At 31.2% G+C, this 16983-nt stretch overlaps 3 protein-coding genes across 6 annotated transcripts in view; 2 read left to right on the top strand and 1 right to left on the bottom strand.

Annotated features, from left to right (window-relative positions):
• Positions 1–3195, top strand: part of LOC107475498 (protein GRAVITROPIC IN THE LIGHT 1) — a 3434-nt gene extending 239 nt beyond the window's left edge. Inside the window, exons 2-3 of one of the 4 annotated variants that reach the window (XM_016095145.3) lie at positions 280–344; positions 1454–3195. In XM_016095145.3, coding sequence (XP_015950631.1) covers positions 1505–2764 — 1260 coding nt within the window. In that variant the 5' untranslated portion in view covers positions 280–344; positions 1454–1504 and the 3' untranslated portion in view covers positions 2765–3195. Of the gene's footprint in view, positions 1–279; positions 345–1446 lie in introns of all 4 variants that reach the window. The other 3 variants (XM_016095144.3, XM_052257260.1, XM_052257259.1) reach the window with 3 other exon arrangements.
• A 4788-nt stretch (positions 3196–7983) lies between these two features.
• LOC107475497 (pectinesterase inhibitor 9) lies at positions 7984–8993 on the top strand. Its single transcript, XM_016095143.3, has one exon. The coding sequence runs from the start codon at positions 8070–8072 to the stop codon at positions 8751–8753; it is 684 nt and encodes a 227-aa protein (XP_015950629.1). The 5' UTR covers positions 7984–8069; the 3' UTR covers positions 8754–8993.
• Positions 8994–9802: 809 nt separating this feature from the next.
• LOC107475644 (methionine aminopeptidase 1A) lies at positions 9803–15841 on the bottom strand. The gene is made up of 15 exons (XM_052257932.1): positions 15654–15841; positions 15094–15144; positions 14335–14520; positions 13950–14025; positions 13766–13813; positions 13615–13659; positions 13404–13503; positions 13168–13219; positions 13041–13082; positions 12607–12668; positions 12372–12516; positions 12207–12223; positions 11984–12049; positions 11821–11909; positions 9803–10195 (listed from the first exon to the last, which is right to left on the bottom strand). The coding sequence occupies exons 1-15, from the start codon at positions 15722–15724 to the stop codon at positions 10118–10120; spliced, it is 1128 nt and encodes a 375-aa protein (XP_052113892.1). The 5' UTR covers positions 15725–15841; the 3' UTR covers positions 9803–10117.
• Positions 15842–16983: the final 1142 nt, after the last annotated feature.

The following is a 16983-nucleotide window of genomic DNA, read 5'->3' as shown; positions in this document are numbered from 1 at the left end:
CTCTCTCTCTCTCTCTCTCTCTCTCTCTCTCTCTCTCTATGTGTGTGTGTGTGTGTGTGAATTCGCTACATTAAGATTGTTTTTTTTATGCTGCCCATCATTTCTTTATAATAAAAATCATCCCTTTCTATTGATTGAGATTTTGGGTTGTGTTTTCTGAAACCAGATTAATGCAAAATACTGTTGAATTTTGATTCGGAATTTGGAGTTGAGTGTACAAAGCAATAATTGCAGCTATTTCTTCTCATATTATGCCTTAACTTTTTTATTTTTTTTCAGCTTTTTAGGTTCAAGGATGTTATGCTTGCTGGATGCATTCTCTTCCTGAAATGCAGTCTTTCTAGGTAGAAAAATCTCACTCCCACATTTTTCTTTTCTATACCTAATTTTTAGTTATTTCTTATTTTTGCGTTTTGCGAAGTGTATTAATATGATATTTTGAGTACTTTGAACATTCACAATTTGATGTTGTGGAACACCTGAACTTTTCTGACTGATCAACCTTTTTGGCAAATGGGTCACCCTTGTATTTTTGCATATATAGCAATCTCTATTGTATCTGTAGTAATATTAACTGCATAATTAGATGTTAGATTAAAGACTGGATTATTCTGATATTCTTGTTGCGGTTTCCTAGACTCAATATAGAAGAGATTCCAGATTTGTTGGGATCACATCATAGCAAATTTGATGTACAGGTTGTAGTTGCCACTTTGTAGTTAGGTGAAGGAGAGACATGATCTGGTGAACTTTCCTTATGTAACAAATTAATATCCATGATCCCTGAGGTGATTTATCTGAAATCGAGTACCTTTGTTTACTAGGTTGTCCTAATTGGTCCACTATTTTATATTCTGAGAACTAACTATCATGAGCCTTTACATACTATTTGGTTTTACTTTTTAAGTCATAAGAGGAATTAGAAATCAGTTTCGGAGACACGAAGGTAAAGAGTGGACAGAATGCTTGTAGACTTGTGGTGTTTTCTAGGTATTGACTTTGTATCCGGAAAGAAAGTGACTTAGAGAAAAGAGTGAGTTGGAGCCTTAGATGGAATTAGAGGATTAAATCAATAAACATTGGGCTTGTGATTGGCAGAATGGAATTCACTTATTTTTTGTATTCATGAGTTGTTATATTGCTTAATGATTGAATAATTACTCGCTTTCTATGTTTACATCTTCATCATATTGCCACTTTCTTATGGTGCCTTACTTTCCATGCATATTTTTGTATATATTTTATTTGAAATTGAAAAATATTTAACTTGTAAAATACCTTAAGACTACTCGGCAGAAAAGTTCCCCTTGCGAAAAACAGCATCTGACATGAAATAAGTTCAATTTAATCTATTTATATTCTTGTCGAGCTTAAGCACTTTATTTGTGAAATGTGAAAAATAAATAATTTTTTGCACTTATCTCCTCGATTGAACTTCTTCGGAAGCTTGCAGGTTGTGTCTTAATTTTGATTCTGTTGACTGCAAGCTTTGTTGGTGTTAGCTATGCTACCCACTGGAGCGAAAGACACTCAATTACGCGAGAGCAACAGTCAGAAGGTCCACCCTCAACCAATGGAAGAGGCCATGAATCAGAATCCGGAAGCTATGGAAACCCTTATTTCTAAAATCTTTACAAATATCTCTTCCCTTAAGTCGGCTTATATCCAGCTGCAATCCGCTCATACCCCCTATGACCCTGATAAAATCCAAAATGCCGATAAACTTGTTATCAGCGAGCTGAAAACTTTGTCTGAGCTCAAGCATTTCTACAGGGAAAACAACCCAAAACCGGTGTGTGTTTCTCCCCAAGACTCCCGTTTAGCCGCAGAAATTCAAGAACAGCAGAGCCTCCTGAAAACCTATGAGGTCATGGTGAAGAAATTCCAGTCTGAAATCCAGAATAAAGATTCAGAGATCCATCAATTACAGCAGCAGATTGAGGAAGCTAGCCAGAAAAGAGCCAAACTAGAGAAAAATCTGAAGCTTAGAGGTTTGTCAACCAAGGAATCAGAGAATGAAAATGGATTTTTCCCTGTTGATCTAACTCCAGATCTCTTTACCTCTTCCGTGGATGCAGCCGCGAAAGCCATTCACGATTTTTCTAAACCTTTGATCAACATGATGAAAGCTGCTGGGTGGGACCTTGATGCAGCTGCAAACTCAATAGAACCTGATGTCATTTATGCAAAAAGAGCTCACAAGAAATATGCCTTCGAGTCTTACATATGCCAAAGAATGTTCAGCGGCTTTGAGCAAGAAAGCTTCTCTGTCAATTCAGAAAATATTACGGTCACCAAAGAGAGCTTCTTCCACCAATTTCTTGCTTTAAGGGAGATGGATCCCTTAGACATGCTAGGACAAAATCCAGATTCCATTTTCGGGAAATTTTGCAGGAGCAAATACCTTGTGGTGGTTCATCCAAAGATGGAAGCATCATTCTTTGGAAATTTAGATCAACGAAATTACGTAATGGGTGGAGGGCACCCAAGGACTCCATTTTACCAAGCTTTTCTAAAATTGGCCAAGTCAATTTGGCTTTTGCACAGATTGGCCTATTCTTTCGAGCCCAATGTCAAGGTCTTTCAGGTTAAAGGTGGGAGCGAGTTCTCCGATGTTTACATGGAAAGCGTGGTCAAGAATCTGATAATGGAAGACAACGATGAAAAACCAAAGGTTGGTTTGATGGTTATGCCTGGATTCTGGATTGGTGGAAGCGTGATTCAGAGCAAAGTCTATCTATCTGGTATGAAAGTTGCTGAATGATCCTAAATTTGGCAGGGCAAACCTTTCAGAAGATTCATATGTTTCTATGTGGTTTATTTGGACTTCACTTTTCCTTAACTGTAAGATAATGTTGTCTGTAACTGTTAAGATCCCCTTTAGTTGTTGTTGAGGTTAATTGAGTCTCGTAATCAAGGTTGTCAAACTCTAACTCTCGAGCTAAACTCGTCGATTCGTATAAACTCGTCGTACGAGTAAGCTTTTACAAGCTTATGAGTTTTGAGTTTTTCAGTTCAAGCCTACCTAAACCTGATGGATTTAGATAAACTCTTGAGTTTGATAGCCATGTTCTTAATTATCCTTGTTCATTGTCAAGTGCCTTGTTGTATTGTGGAAACATGTTGCACTCAAAATTGTAGTGTTTGTAGGAAGGGGATTGTAAGGTATATACAAGTTTTCCACTTTATATTTTATTTTGGAGTATCATTGGTTTTGGACTTTTGGTGGGAAGGGACATGTGGGAATTATTATTATCTATAATGCAATTGTAACACAAACTAGACTTCGAAAAAAGGTCCTATGGTGAGACAAGGCTAAAATGAGAAAAAAAAATAAATAAACAACCATGCTATATATACTTATCTAGCATATACTTATCAATTAACATAGACATATAAAATATGTATTTGATATTTTATAAAAAAAATATATTATTGTAATTAAATTTGAGTATTAGTCTATTATATATTTAATTATTTTATTTTAATAAGTTTTATTATTTTGGTAGTTAATTATTTAGTTGAAAAATGTGCGAGTCATTACATATGTATATATATAATTTTTGGTAATTGGGTATTTGTTGACATGACTAATTCCGGCCAAACAGAAAAGGCTCAAGCTTTATTAGTATTAGGCCCATTAAGCAACTAATAAATTTAGTTAGGAGAAATGGAGAATTAAGATATTAGGCCCATTAAGCAACTAATTAAGCAACTAATAAATCAAGTTGGGTTGGTCTAGTGGTTAGCTCACTAGTCCGCTTAAGCAAGTGTCGGGGGTTCGAATCCCGCCTTGTGCATGCAGCAACCCATTGGCCAGCGGCAAACCCTTAAATGGAGCTCAGTACCGCGACGGATTAGTCATTGACCTGCCGGGTTGGGGGATACCGTGGGAGACCAAAAAAAAAAAAGATGGAAAATTAAGATATAAATAAGGGATTTTATCTTTTGTAACTCAGATTGAAAATAATTGAATAGCGAATTTTAGAAATTTCTTGTAGAATTAGCAATTAATTTGAAGATGGGGCATATCTTAAAGCTCTATCAAATCAAGTGTTGTATGAGTGAGAATCTCTTCAAACATAATTGTATTTAGGCTATTTTATTTTTGTTTTCGAATTCACTCTTCATACATATTTTATTTTTTTTATTTTAATTTGAATATTTCTAATTGTCTACTAACAACTTCACAAAAATATAAATGTAATTTCCTGAAATATTTGGCTGTCCACTTTAAGAACAACAACCTTCTCCAAGAGGCTTCATTCTCCTCGGTCCTTTCATATCTCCACTTTTTTTTTCGTTAATACAACAATCAGTGAATTGGTAATCAGAAGAATTCTTTAATCACAGTTAGCCAAGTAATAATTCAATAAATTATTAAACCAAATTATTATCTATATAAAAGAGCTTAAAGTAACAATTGAGTTGTCTTCATATGACTAAAGATATATTTAATTATGGAAACAGGACAAGACAATTAATTAAGAACAACATAACAAGGACAGATACAGAGAAATTAGTGTTTTTGCATTTTGTTTGATAATAAATTAGAATAAATTGTAAAAGTTTAATTTACTCTTTTTTTTATACAAAAAATTTAAAAAAAATATAGTAACAAAAAATATAATTATAAAAAATTAATGAGAATAATTAAAAAAATAAAAATAAAAAATAAGTTATGTCTTTTACTAGTATTTCTATGTTAAAAAAGACACAAAATATATTAATTCAGTGTTTTTGGACACAATATTTTTATCTTTGCCTAATCTACCAAATATGATTTTGTGTCTTTAGATTCATATTTTGATGACTTGTGCCTGTAAACAAATGCAATCTAAAATCACGGATTCAAACCTTAAAATCACCATTATTATTAAGTTAAGCGGTCTATATTCCACCATTTAGATGCAAACCTGTCTTAAAATTCTATGCAAAATACTTATACACCATCCTTTAGTCACATTAATATCTAGGAATGATTTTATTTAAGCATCTAAAAAATTAATGTCATTTTAACATCTTTAACATCCAAGTACAATTACTTAGACGTTCAAATATTTTCCACCTATTAATAATAAAGAAAATAACACCTTATAATTTTTATTTTTCTTGTTTATAATGTCTTTCAGGTACTTAATAACAGACAAGTTTCAAAGACAAGAAAACAAGATAAAATTTAAAATCTCAGTTGTGATTTCCAAGTGATTGAACCAGAGCCCATGGTTTTCAATATGTTGCTTTCCTTCCTTCCCAAGTCATGAGTTAGGTAAAAAATGTTAGATTTTTATTTCAGGGTGAGTTTTGCAACCAATTTAAATGTTTTTAAGAAGAAAAAAAAAGTATTAAGATTATTGTGTTGGATTTATATGCCTTTAAGAAAAACAAATGTACCAAATGAGTTCTTGAAAAATTATAAAGAATTTTAACTTTTCAGTTCAATGTTACAATTCTTTGAGGACTCACTTAGCAATTTTATTTTCTTAATAATCTATAAGTCCATTACAAAATTTTCTCAAAAACTTACTTGGTACTTGTTTTTTTTTAAGAATTTATAAATCCGTCACAAAATTCTTCAATTCTTCAAGAACTTACTTCTTGATTTTTTCTATTTTATGATAGTAAAATTAAGGGGGTTTATATTGAATCATTATTAATGTAAATTGCAAGTTTTTAATATATCATAGTTAAGAAACTTCGATTGAATTGGATTATAGTATTTGTTGTTGCTGGAACATTACAATATCTTACTGTCTCACTCCACTTGCAAAACCCAGCAACCAAGAATTAATTAAACATAATATTGTTTAATTAAAGAAAATTACGCCTACCTGTAATTTTCTAATCTTGTTGGCGGTGTTGGTATTATTATTTTGCCAACCAATTAATTAGCTACACGCATGTGTGTTGTAATAATTTTTGAGACATAAATCCGTTGGTATCGCCTAAAAAGCTCCATGTTGCACCATGCTTCAGCCTACATTATCATTAACAATATCTTATTTAATTATTCCTAATTATTCAAGTCACTTTCATGCTCTTTTCCTTCCTAAGCATTGCATCCCTTTTTTAACTCCGCACTTAATTAATCTGAATTTGTTTTTATATTAAGGTGATAAGGTCAAGGGCTAATTAACCCTTTAAACCGGGTGACACTATAATTAAGTTTTGAGCCATAATTGACTACTTCATATAACATACTAGTTAATTACCATGATTTTAAGTTGTCGTTTGCACCCTTAATTAGCCATACAATAATTGAGCTTTGCATTAAAATCATAACGCATCGCATCAAGTTGCAACGTGTCATAATATATAGACTAATAATATTTTAGTTGTAAACACACAAATTTTATATCGCAATCATCGCTACAATAATACACATAATACATGCATGGTACATGCTATGCATATTATTATGTTGCTAAAATTAAAATATTATTTTTTTATTATTTGACAACGGTTTTAAAGTTAAAAAATAAAAGTAAAAATTATGACTTTAATTTTGATACACTATCCGTGTAAAATAATTTTATATATTTAATTATGTAATATTATATCAATAAAAATAATTATCTTTTATATTAATCGTATGAATAATCATCTAAAATAAAAATATAAATGGATAATTATGTAAAATTATACTATCAATATATTAAAATTAAACTAAAAATGTATTATCAAAATATAAAAAAATATTATTTTAACTTTAATAATATTTTGGTTTAATTATTCTGTTGATCTCTATAGTTTCACGAAATTTTTAATTAAGTCCCTATACTTTTTTTCTTTTAATTGGGTCTCTGCACCAATTTTTTTTTCAATTGAGTCTCTATAATTTTTTTTCCTTTTATTTGAGTTTCTACACTATTTTTTTTAGTTGGGTCCCTATAAAATTAAGCCAATTACTACTAAGAGGGACCTAATTGAAAAAAAAATTTGGTGCAGGGACCTAATTAAAAAAAGTATAGAGACCTAATTAAAAATTTCGTGAAACTATAGGAACTAACAGAGTAATCAAACCTAATATTTTTTAACTATTGTTAAAATTGTATAGTTATTATAACTGTACGATGAGTCGGGTACCGGACTGTTCGTAGAGGTCTCGGGATGGGGAGGTGGGTTACTGCCTGTCTTCTTCTAGTGATATGTACGAAAGAGCAGCTGAGCTTTCGAGCACTCTAAGTGGAGAAGGGGGTGTCACCTGCAATGACACTCCAACGCTCAAGTCAGTCGCGTGTATACGTGATATAAGAGCTCAGAGTAGGGTGACGTACTTTGGAGGAGGGATAAGACTCTCCTCTTATATATTTTGTCAGTAGGGCGAGCCCCACAAGAGAAGGCCTCCTTCTAAAAAGGTTCCTTCTCCACAACTGGCATGCAGTTGACATCGCGGGTGTGTGACCGGATCGTCAACCGGACGAGTCATGCGTGTCGATTCATTCGATTGGGTCGGAATGTCTTCGGGTCGGTTTGACCGACGTGCCTAGCTGGACTGACCCTAACGTAACAGTAACCATTGTAATAGTAACAATTATATACTCACGAATAATACAACTACAATTTAAAATCCTTGTGGCAACCTTTGTCAAATAAGGGCAAACAATTAAACAATCTTCCACATAGCACATAGGGTTACACTAGTAGGTTTTTTCTTTGGTTACGTAGAGTGGGAATACCTTTGACTTGAATTAACTATTAATTGCACATGTAATGACAATAATAATGTAATGTAATAATGCTTAATTGAATAACAAACGGTAATGCTAATCTTCTATTTTAATTATGTCTATTATTTTGACCGACCAATTGCTATTAAAATTTTATAATATATGCCCTATTGTTCTTTCTTAGCGCAACTCATTGCATGCATAGTGGACATAAAATCACGTAACATGCAACTTATCATGTGATAGTGATTTGAACACTCCTCTATATAATCACCAAACTCATTCCCATTTTCCCAAACTCAAATCAAAGCATTTTGAGAACTTCGATCAATTCTCTTCTTCTATCATCACAATTAAAATAAAAAATCATCAAGCTTCAATTGCCCAAATCCTAAAAGAATGTCACCTTTCAATATCACATTTCTAGTCACAATTTTCCTTTCTCTTTTCTTCCCAACCCTTGGTAAAGTTGATCCAACATTGTCAAGGCCTAAATCCCAAACATTATCATACATAGAGTCCTCTTGCAATGGCACTCTCTACCGTGAACTATGTATCCGTTCCCTTTCGAAATTCGCCAGCACCAATGAAATCGACGGTCCACAACACTTAGCACATGTTGCCTTGTCAATTAGCCTTGCTAGGGCAATCCACACAAAGAACTTCTTGGTGGGAGTTTCCAAGGAACTCGACGCGATTAACAACCTCAACAACAATAACAATAACAACAACGACAGAAAGAAGAGAAGGGAGTACCAAACAATTCAAGATTGTGTGAATCAACTAAGTGATAGTGTTGACCAACTTAGTCAATCAATCAAGGAGCTAAGAAGGATGAACAACAAAAGTAGTAGATCAACAATCAATGATGATTTCTTGTGGCACATTAACAATGTTGAGACATGGGTTAGCACTGCCTTAACAGATGCTAGTAGTTGTGTTTATGCATTCCCTGGCCATAGAATGAGTAAGAGAACAGCTTCAATTAGGGGTAAGGCCATGAATGTTGCACAAGTTACTAGCAATGCATTAGCCTTCATTCATAAGTACATGGAAGCAGCAACAAGGAACACTAAGCCTTGAAAATTATTATTAAAAAGGGATCATCAAAATTAAAGCTAGCTTAATTAGCTTTAATTAAGTAATTAACCACCCTTTGTTAATTTGTTCATGTATGTATTTAGATTGATCTATTATAATTAAGGTACATGTTTTTTCTTTGGGTGGGTAGTTATTATCTTTTAATAATCAAGTGTAATTTGGATGAATAATGTTATTCATAGTTATTTATTTTGTATTAAAAAGAAGTGATTTTTTATTGTATTTTGTTATTCAATTGCATTTTTCTTTTAATTATTATTATTTTCCTTCCTTATTGGTAATAGTTTTTTGATCCGTTGACTGTGACTCTCTTAATTGGCAAAGCCAGCTGAAGTCACGTGGAAGAAGATTGAAGAAGTAAACTAAGCAAAAGTGGCAAAATATATAAATAAAAGGAAAATAATTCTATAACCTAAAACGAAGGAGGATGATTCTTAATGTAAGATTTAAGACAAAGGCAGCAAAAATTTGAAATTAAAGGAATAAAGACACAAGTTAGAATTTGAAGCCCTGTACTTTGAATTGATGAAGCATTTATGTTACTAAGCCAAAATTTGTGATTAATGTTAATGATCCAACTTTCTGAAAATTTTGATATATTATTTTATTTTATTGTCAGAGATATATTATGTAATAGCATGTTTGTTGTACATTTTTTTGTTGTTGTACATTTGAATAGGCTTTGTTGGAATCAAGTCAAAGGTTTTCCTCTGAGAAAAACTGCTTCAAATGATATATGAACTTCAATCTTAGAAGAGAGGAGAGAGATTCAACTTCCATGTTTTTAGCATTTTTGAAAGAAATAAACAAATAAAATAATTTCTTATTGAAATTAATTTTTCATTATTTTTTTCAACTAATCATTTCTTTTTATAAGAAAAAGAAACAAAGCACAATTACTGTTATATGTATATTGATCACTACATAGCTGCCTATTTTTATTGTCTTGATTATACAAAACAATAAATAACATGAATTAAATAAGCTGAAAAATATATTACTTGTGGATTTGATACAAATACCACCAAAAATTAAATAACATGAATCATGCAGTAGAATATATTATTTATTAAGACTACTTATGATCTAATTATTTTGTTGATTACAACAAATAAGCTGAAGAAAAGAACATAGGACAAGATTATTAAAATGACTAACATTTAATTATACAAAAAAAACATTATATTGTCACAAAAGGGGTTTGAAGAATTCAATCTATGTTGAACTTTATGATGAGTTACAAAACATGATCCACCAAAGAGGCAAGAAGTGAAAGGGCAATGAAATGTTGTCTAATGTTCTATTCATTCTATGTATTTTTTTTTTTCAGAAAACTGCCACAAATTTCATGATTTCAACCATGGAAAAACATTGGGTGATGTCTGCAACCTCCCTGTTAGGACCTCAACACCAGTGTCTGTCACCTGAAAAAAGAAAAGGGTTAAAAAATGGTTAATTTAACTACAAAATACATAGCCTAAGGTACTTAGGAAATATGATACAAAAGTACCATAAAGCCATAAATTCACCAACATAACAAGTTATAGATAAGTGGCCATGGATTTAAAGCACTAACATATCATTGTATTGTGTACTCTGATATCCAATACCATATAAGAGTTTACAAAGATTTAGTCAAGGTCATGTAAATCTTCGAAGGAGGTAAGTACAAAGAGAAAGGAACTGCTATTGTCTTTCTAGAAAATTTCTTTAAAAATTTAGAGCCCGTTTGGAAAGTAGGAGAAGCTACTTTTTTTAACTTTTGGATTATAAAAAGTCACAATCTATGTGTTTGGCACTATTTTAGAAAAACTTTTAACTTTCCGAAAAATTAATTTGCAGTTTTTTGAAGAAGCAGAAATATATGACTTCTTGATTCTCGAGAAATCATTCTACCACTTACTTAAAAAAAACTAATTTTAAAACAAAAAAAATATACTTTCCTTCTTGACTCTGAAAAATACTGACCCTTCATCACCATTTTCACACAAGGTCTGCTAGAAGCACTGACCTTCCACCATCATTCTCACGCAATGTTCCAAGTCTCACCATTTTTACGTAATGGAACATCTGATGGAAGTATTGATCCTCCACCACATTTTCAGACAATATTACATTTGAACAACTTACTGCATATATTCTTTCTAAGTATTTTTTTTTATCATTTTATCACTATTTTTTATTATTAAATTTGTATTCAAGTGTGGTATGAAATTTCAGTTTTAATTTTATTTTTTTCATATCTAATTTTATAGCTTATTATTATTTTCATAGTTAATTATAACAAGTTCTTGACCTCAATAAAGGAGAAGAGAGTTCTAATAGGAATAAAAATAAAAAATAAAAAACAGCAATAAAATATACATTAACACACATTTTATATTTATTTTTTATTTTCACCTACCATATCATACGCAATATTAGTGATTAGGTTATGTAAAATCAACATTCAATATTGGAAAATATTTGTTATCATGGTTATTTTAATATTCATTCTCTTTTATAAAAAAAAAATTATCTTTTGCGTTATTTATCCAAACGCTACAACTTTAAAATAAGTACTTTTATAACTAAAAAACCAAACACAAAATAATTTATTTATAAGCTGCTTTTAATAAAAGTCCTTATGTTTTAAGCTCCTTTTTTCAAAAGAACTTATTTAAGTTATTTACCCAAACTGGGCATTAATGATAAATTACATTAACTTCCCCTAAGGTTAGACAATACTGCACATATATTTGTTCATTTGTAAAGTATACACTATCTCCCCTAGGGATTCGATGATACTCGGTATGTTCATGTATTTTGCGAAATGGGACAATGACTTCCTTAGATCACTTTTAAGCATAATAAATCAAAAGGTATGGAGAAATCAATGTAATTTACCCAAAATTTGGAACAATGAAGATTCATTTTTTTTTCAGTTGGTCACTTCCAGCACTTGTAAGACCATTTTCTTTCAGGGTGGAAAAGAACAAAAATACTCAAACTGTGTGGCTTTTATATGCATCTATCATTAGAATCCAGGACTAAAGAAAGATGCACTTACCAAAAGAGTGTGCTCAAATTGAGCACTTCGTTTACCATCTGCAGTGACAGCAGTCCATCCATCTGGCCACATTCGATCACGCCAGATACCTAGTGAAAAAACCAAATCAGAAATATGACGTGTATCCATGTAAGTAATCAACTTAAACCTTTTAGAAACATGCCTGCGTTGATCATTGGTTCAATTGTGAAGGTTTGTCCAGCCTTCATAATACCAACTGCTTTATTTCCTGCAAGTGGTTAAGGTTCACTGCATTTGATTTCATTGCAATCATGGTTAGTTTTTAACAAACAAATTGGAGGGATAGGGGGAGAAGCTAGAAACCAAGAAACAGCTTTTGTTAAATCACTTTTTTCTTGCAGTATATATATATATATATTACTCACTAAATATCAATAAGCAGCTAATATGATATTATTTGATATCACTCATTAAAACATATCCTTCTTAGTTTAACTGAAATTTATCATTAAACTGAATTTATAGTTAGTGTATGAATTGACAATGAAGCTTTGAGGTACATGTCAAAACATAAAAATTCAATTACGTTCTAAATGGAGATGATCAAACTTGAGTAGAAATACACTGGTAATATACCAATAGCTATTGCCTTTTCAAGGCACTCATATGTGCATTTGACCAGCTTCTGAGAGTCTTCATCAACATTTCCCACGAAGTACGTTTCGTTGAGATCACCTGCATTAACTCAACACAGAAAGACAAGTGTCATGTATAAACTTCAACTCAATAGTGTACACATATATCAATATACATTAATCCACTCACCATGTACACCTTTATAGTACACAGTGACATCAATATTTACAATGTCTCCATCTTCAAGCTTCCTGTAAAATGACATTATCAAAAGAAATTCTCAAGTTAAAATAATTGTCAAAATAGCTACACTTGCACTACTTGTAAATTACCGATACGGCATTTCAAGAGAAATATTTTCCATTGGATTATAATAAACTCTTTCAAAACAAATGTTACTTTTGACCTTTTTTCCGGTACATTAAAAAAATCAATGTATATGTGTATCCAGATACATTGACATTTCAATGTATCCAGATACATTATCAAAAAAGTGATAGTGACGTTTATGTTAAAATGAAGGCAGACGTCAGAAGATCTATTACTACAATCCGGTACTGGTAAGTGGTAACAAAGAAAAACTGTAAAAAGGATAAATAAGAGAAAATCACAGAACAGTCTACCTTGCATCAGGAATTCCATGACAGATTACTTCATTAACTGACCTGTTAAACAGAGCAGATTTCATGGTTAACAAATACCTGGGTCAATCTGAGAAGAATAGAATATGAACAGAAGGAAAATACCTACGTGCAGCAAGATTTAGGGAAGAAATGATAATTGAGAGGTGATGGATATCCTCCTGCATAAGTGGAAAATCGGTGGAAAACATCCATCAACGCTAATTATTTAGTGTAATTGGCAATAGCAACAACATCAATAAATGAAAAAGTGTCTCTAGAGCATGTGATTATAATACCTATAATAATAAGTAATAACAGTAACAGAAGATTTTGAAAATGGAACTTGGCAAACAAAAGTAATACCTGCAGCAATAGTTGTGTCGTGAACAACTTTGTCAATCTCATCAGTTGTCACACCAGGCCGAACAATACGAGCAGCCGCATCCAAAACCTCCCTTGCAATCTACAAATTAATATGATCAAGAATAAATAAGATAGCAGAGGGGCCAAATAAAACTCCAGTACCACAAAAATCTATGAAAACTAAATGCCATAGAAAACTTGAAGAATTTACCCGACATGTTTCTCTCATTTTCGCAATTAGATCTGGAGATTTAATCTACATATTAAAATCAGTTAGAAGAGAGACTAAATAGAAAAATATAAATAATCTCCAACTTTATCCTACATTGATTTCCTACATGAAAAACTAAAAAACTACCCACCTCAACAGTATGCTGGAAGTCACTATTAGGCTCAATTTTGGGAATTCCCTGGAAATAGAAGATAGGAACAATTTAGAAACAAATAAACCCTGCTATCAAATTATTGGCTATCACATAAACTGTAGTAAAATGAGTCAAATAAAAAAATGCAAGAAATTAAATAGGAAGAACTCAGGTAACTCACATCATCTGCCCAGTCTGGTTTATCAATATTAGCTGGAACAATGCGTTTAACAGATATGGGATATGGCCGCAACGTCCTTACAAAAGCATAAATGAAATTTTGCTTTCAACAAAAATTGAGTTCATTACAAACATAAGATAAAGTGCTGAAAAGAAAATGTATGTTAGCTGTAAACTGCTGCATACATCTACAATGCCAAAAATACATAAGAAAAATGAAAAAGAAGGTGAACATGGGAAAAACAAAAAAAAGGATTTGAAAAATGCTTAAACAGCATCATATCCTTGCAAATAAGTAACAATGAACATAAGTTTCTGATCAATCATCATTAAATTAAGATGCATACATTCCACAATATGAAGCGATTCAGTGTCCTAGAAATTACCCAGTCCAATCAAAGTGAGGCATCTTTGGAGTTCGTGACTGCCCTCTCTTCAAGCAGTATAACCAACTTTCACCAGGTGAGCTCGAGTCCTGCTCACCTGGAGTGCCCATGCCAGGTGAGGATAGCTTCGCCTTCACATGCACCGACTTGTGCGAGCTCCACGAAGACTTGAAACAATCCTGGGAGCTGTCAAGAGATATCAAAATAGGCTCCAATATGAACAATACAAAAAGGACATCGATACATCAATTAGTAAAGTTTTATGTGATGCAACCATTGTACTTTGTAAAGGTAACCTATAAGCTCTAAAGCATGGCCCTCCTAAATGGTTGCTGTATCTGTAAACTCGTTTGATACTTGTGTACTCATTCGTCTAACTCTAAATATTACTATTGTAACAAAAACAACAAATATCTAACTACAAACTATTCCTGAAAAAAGTCAAAACCTTGTACCTAAACCATTGATAATCGATATAGTTTTACCTCATATCATTTGATATGATTTTGCTAAAAAATTATGTTTATTTTATAATTTAATTACTTTTCCTTCTCACACTCATAGCCTATTTTTTGTAAAATTTTGTAACTCATACTCATATTGTATCACGTGGTGTTACCTATGCAAAATAGTCCATAAAGATTCCAACTCTATACTTGGTTTTAGTCTTCATATCATTTTATAATTGTGCACAGATATTTAGTGGATAATAAAATGGACATCAAATCATTGACAAAAATGGAAAAAAAAATCACAGACCAGAAAGCAGAACCTTCACGAGGAAGCTTCAATTCAATGCACTTTGGACACCTGAGCAAAAAGAATAAAAATAAAATAAAATACAATAAAAATTACAAATTTTACATACACATCTATGCATAAGGGCATCCCTATCTGGTTACAACATGATCATCCCAAACCTCCTAAACCGAATTGCAAGACTAAAAAAAAAAAAAACTGTAACTTTCACCACCCAATTGATCAAAAACTCTACCTTCCACAGTTTTTCAACATCATAGCACAGTAAACATAACAAATTAGGCACCACTAAGAAATTTCCGAAACTACTCTAATAATCCAAAAATTACCCAAAATCAATGCTGTCATCAGCAACAGCAGCTACAGCTGAAAACTTCAAAAATCCACTTTGATCAAACCCAAAAAACTAAGCCTTTCCGCATATATCAAAAGTTATTCAATGCGAAAACAGCATACCTCAATCCAAACAAGATTAAATTTTCAAAAGTGCATGCAAAATATATGAACAAGTACACAGTAAAATTATATATATATAGAGAGAGAGAGAAGAGTTTAAGTACTGAAGATTTGCGGGTTTTCCACAGTTAGCACAAGAAAGTGCATTTTCAGAGACATCAGATTCACCAGCCATTTTGATTTCACCAACACAAAGAAGAAGAAGGAGGTTCAATCTGTTTTCTGATGCTGAAGGCTATGTCTTTTGCTAATTGCTACTTTGCTAGGGTTCAAGAAAATCAAGAAATGGTAAAACCTTAGACCAAAAGGAAGAAAAATTACAAGAAAAGTATTATAATAACTTCGCGTGTAAGAAAATGGTGCCTTTGGATTTGGGCTTGTTTGGTTCATTTTTATGGGCTCACCCGTTTTTTATTTGGTATTGTAGGCCCATCAAATGAAGCACTCGGCCCAAAATATTGGTAAACCACCAATCTTTTGCTTCCAAATTATTAAAACGCTTATAAAAATTACCACACTTTTCTTAACCATAAAAATATACTCTTTTTAAAATTTGATAAAAATATATAATATTAAATACGTTATCAAAAAGTGGTTTAAATATTAAATTTTGATTATTTTTTTCAAACATAATTAAAAAATAATTTTATCTTTAAAATTTAGTAATTTTATGTCAAGTATATTTTATTTACAATTTTTTAATCAACGATCACAAATAATTTTAAAAAATAAAAACTTTCTAGAAGTTAAATTTTTCTCCAATTTTTTTAATATAATTTTTAGATAATTATCTAAATATTCTTACAAATTTTTGGATCAAATATATAACCAATTTTGTCAAATACAAAATTTGTTTTTTATTTTTAAAAAAATAATATTATTTTGATTATTTTAGTTGTATTTTATAATATTTTGAGGATATTTTTATTGTTATAAGAAATAAAAGTTATTTTTGTCGGTGCATTCAAAAATAGGGTGCGATTTTAATTTACTCTTTATTTTATGGTGAAAACTCAAATGTAGTTATTTTTATGTAAAATTAATAATTGAAAATCATTAGATGATTTAGCAGATTTGACTAAATTATCATATAACAATTCTAAACTATCAATTTTATATAGTCACAAAAAAAAACTATTAATTTTATATAAAAACATACAACTATATGTAAATTTTTATCTTATTTTATTAAATGATATTGTTACATTTTCTTTTGTTTCTCAACAATATCTTTCATATAATCAAGTCAAAGTTTAATCCGCCACAAAATTTAAATTTTATTTAAAAATGTAATATTGGTAAATGAACTATTGCATACATAAAAGTAGGATATCTTTGAAACATTCAATAATTAATGTTATATATTCAATTCAATTCAAAGACAATTAATTAAGTCTTCCTTCCGATTCAAGTGATTGCACCTTATTTACTTCT

This window comes from Arachis duranensis, chromosome 2 (assembly GCF_000817695.3).
Source record: "Arachis duranensis cultivar V14167 chromosome 2, aradu.V14167.gnm2.J7QH, whole genome shotgun sequence".
NCBI lineage: Eukaryota > Viridiplantae > Streptophyta > Magnoliopsida > Fabales > Fabaceae > Arachis > Arachis duranensis.
Note: the sequence above shows the minus strand (reverse complement) of the source record. Positions and strands in the feature narration are given on the sequence as shown.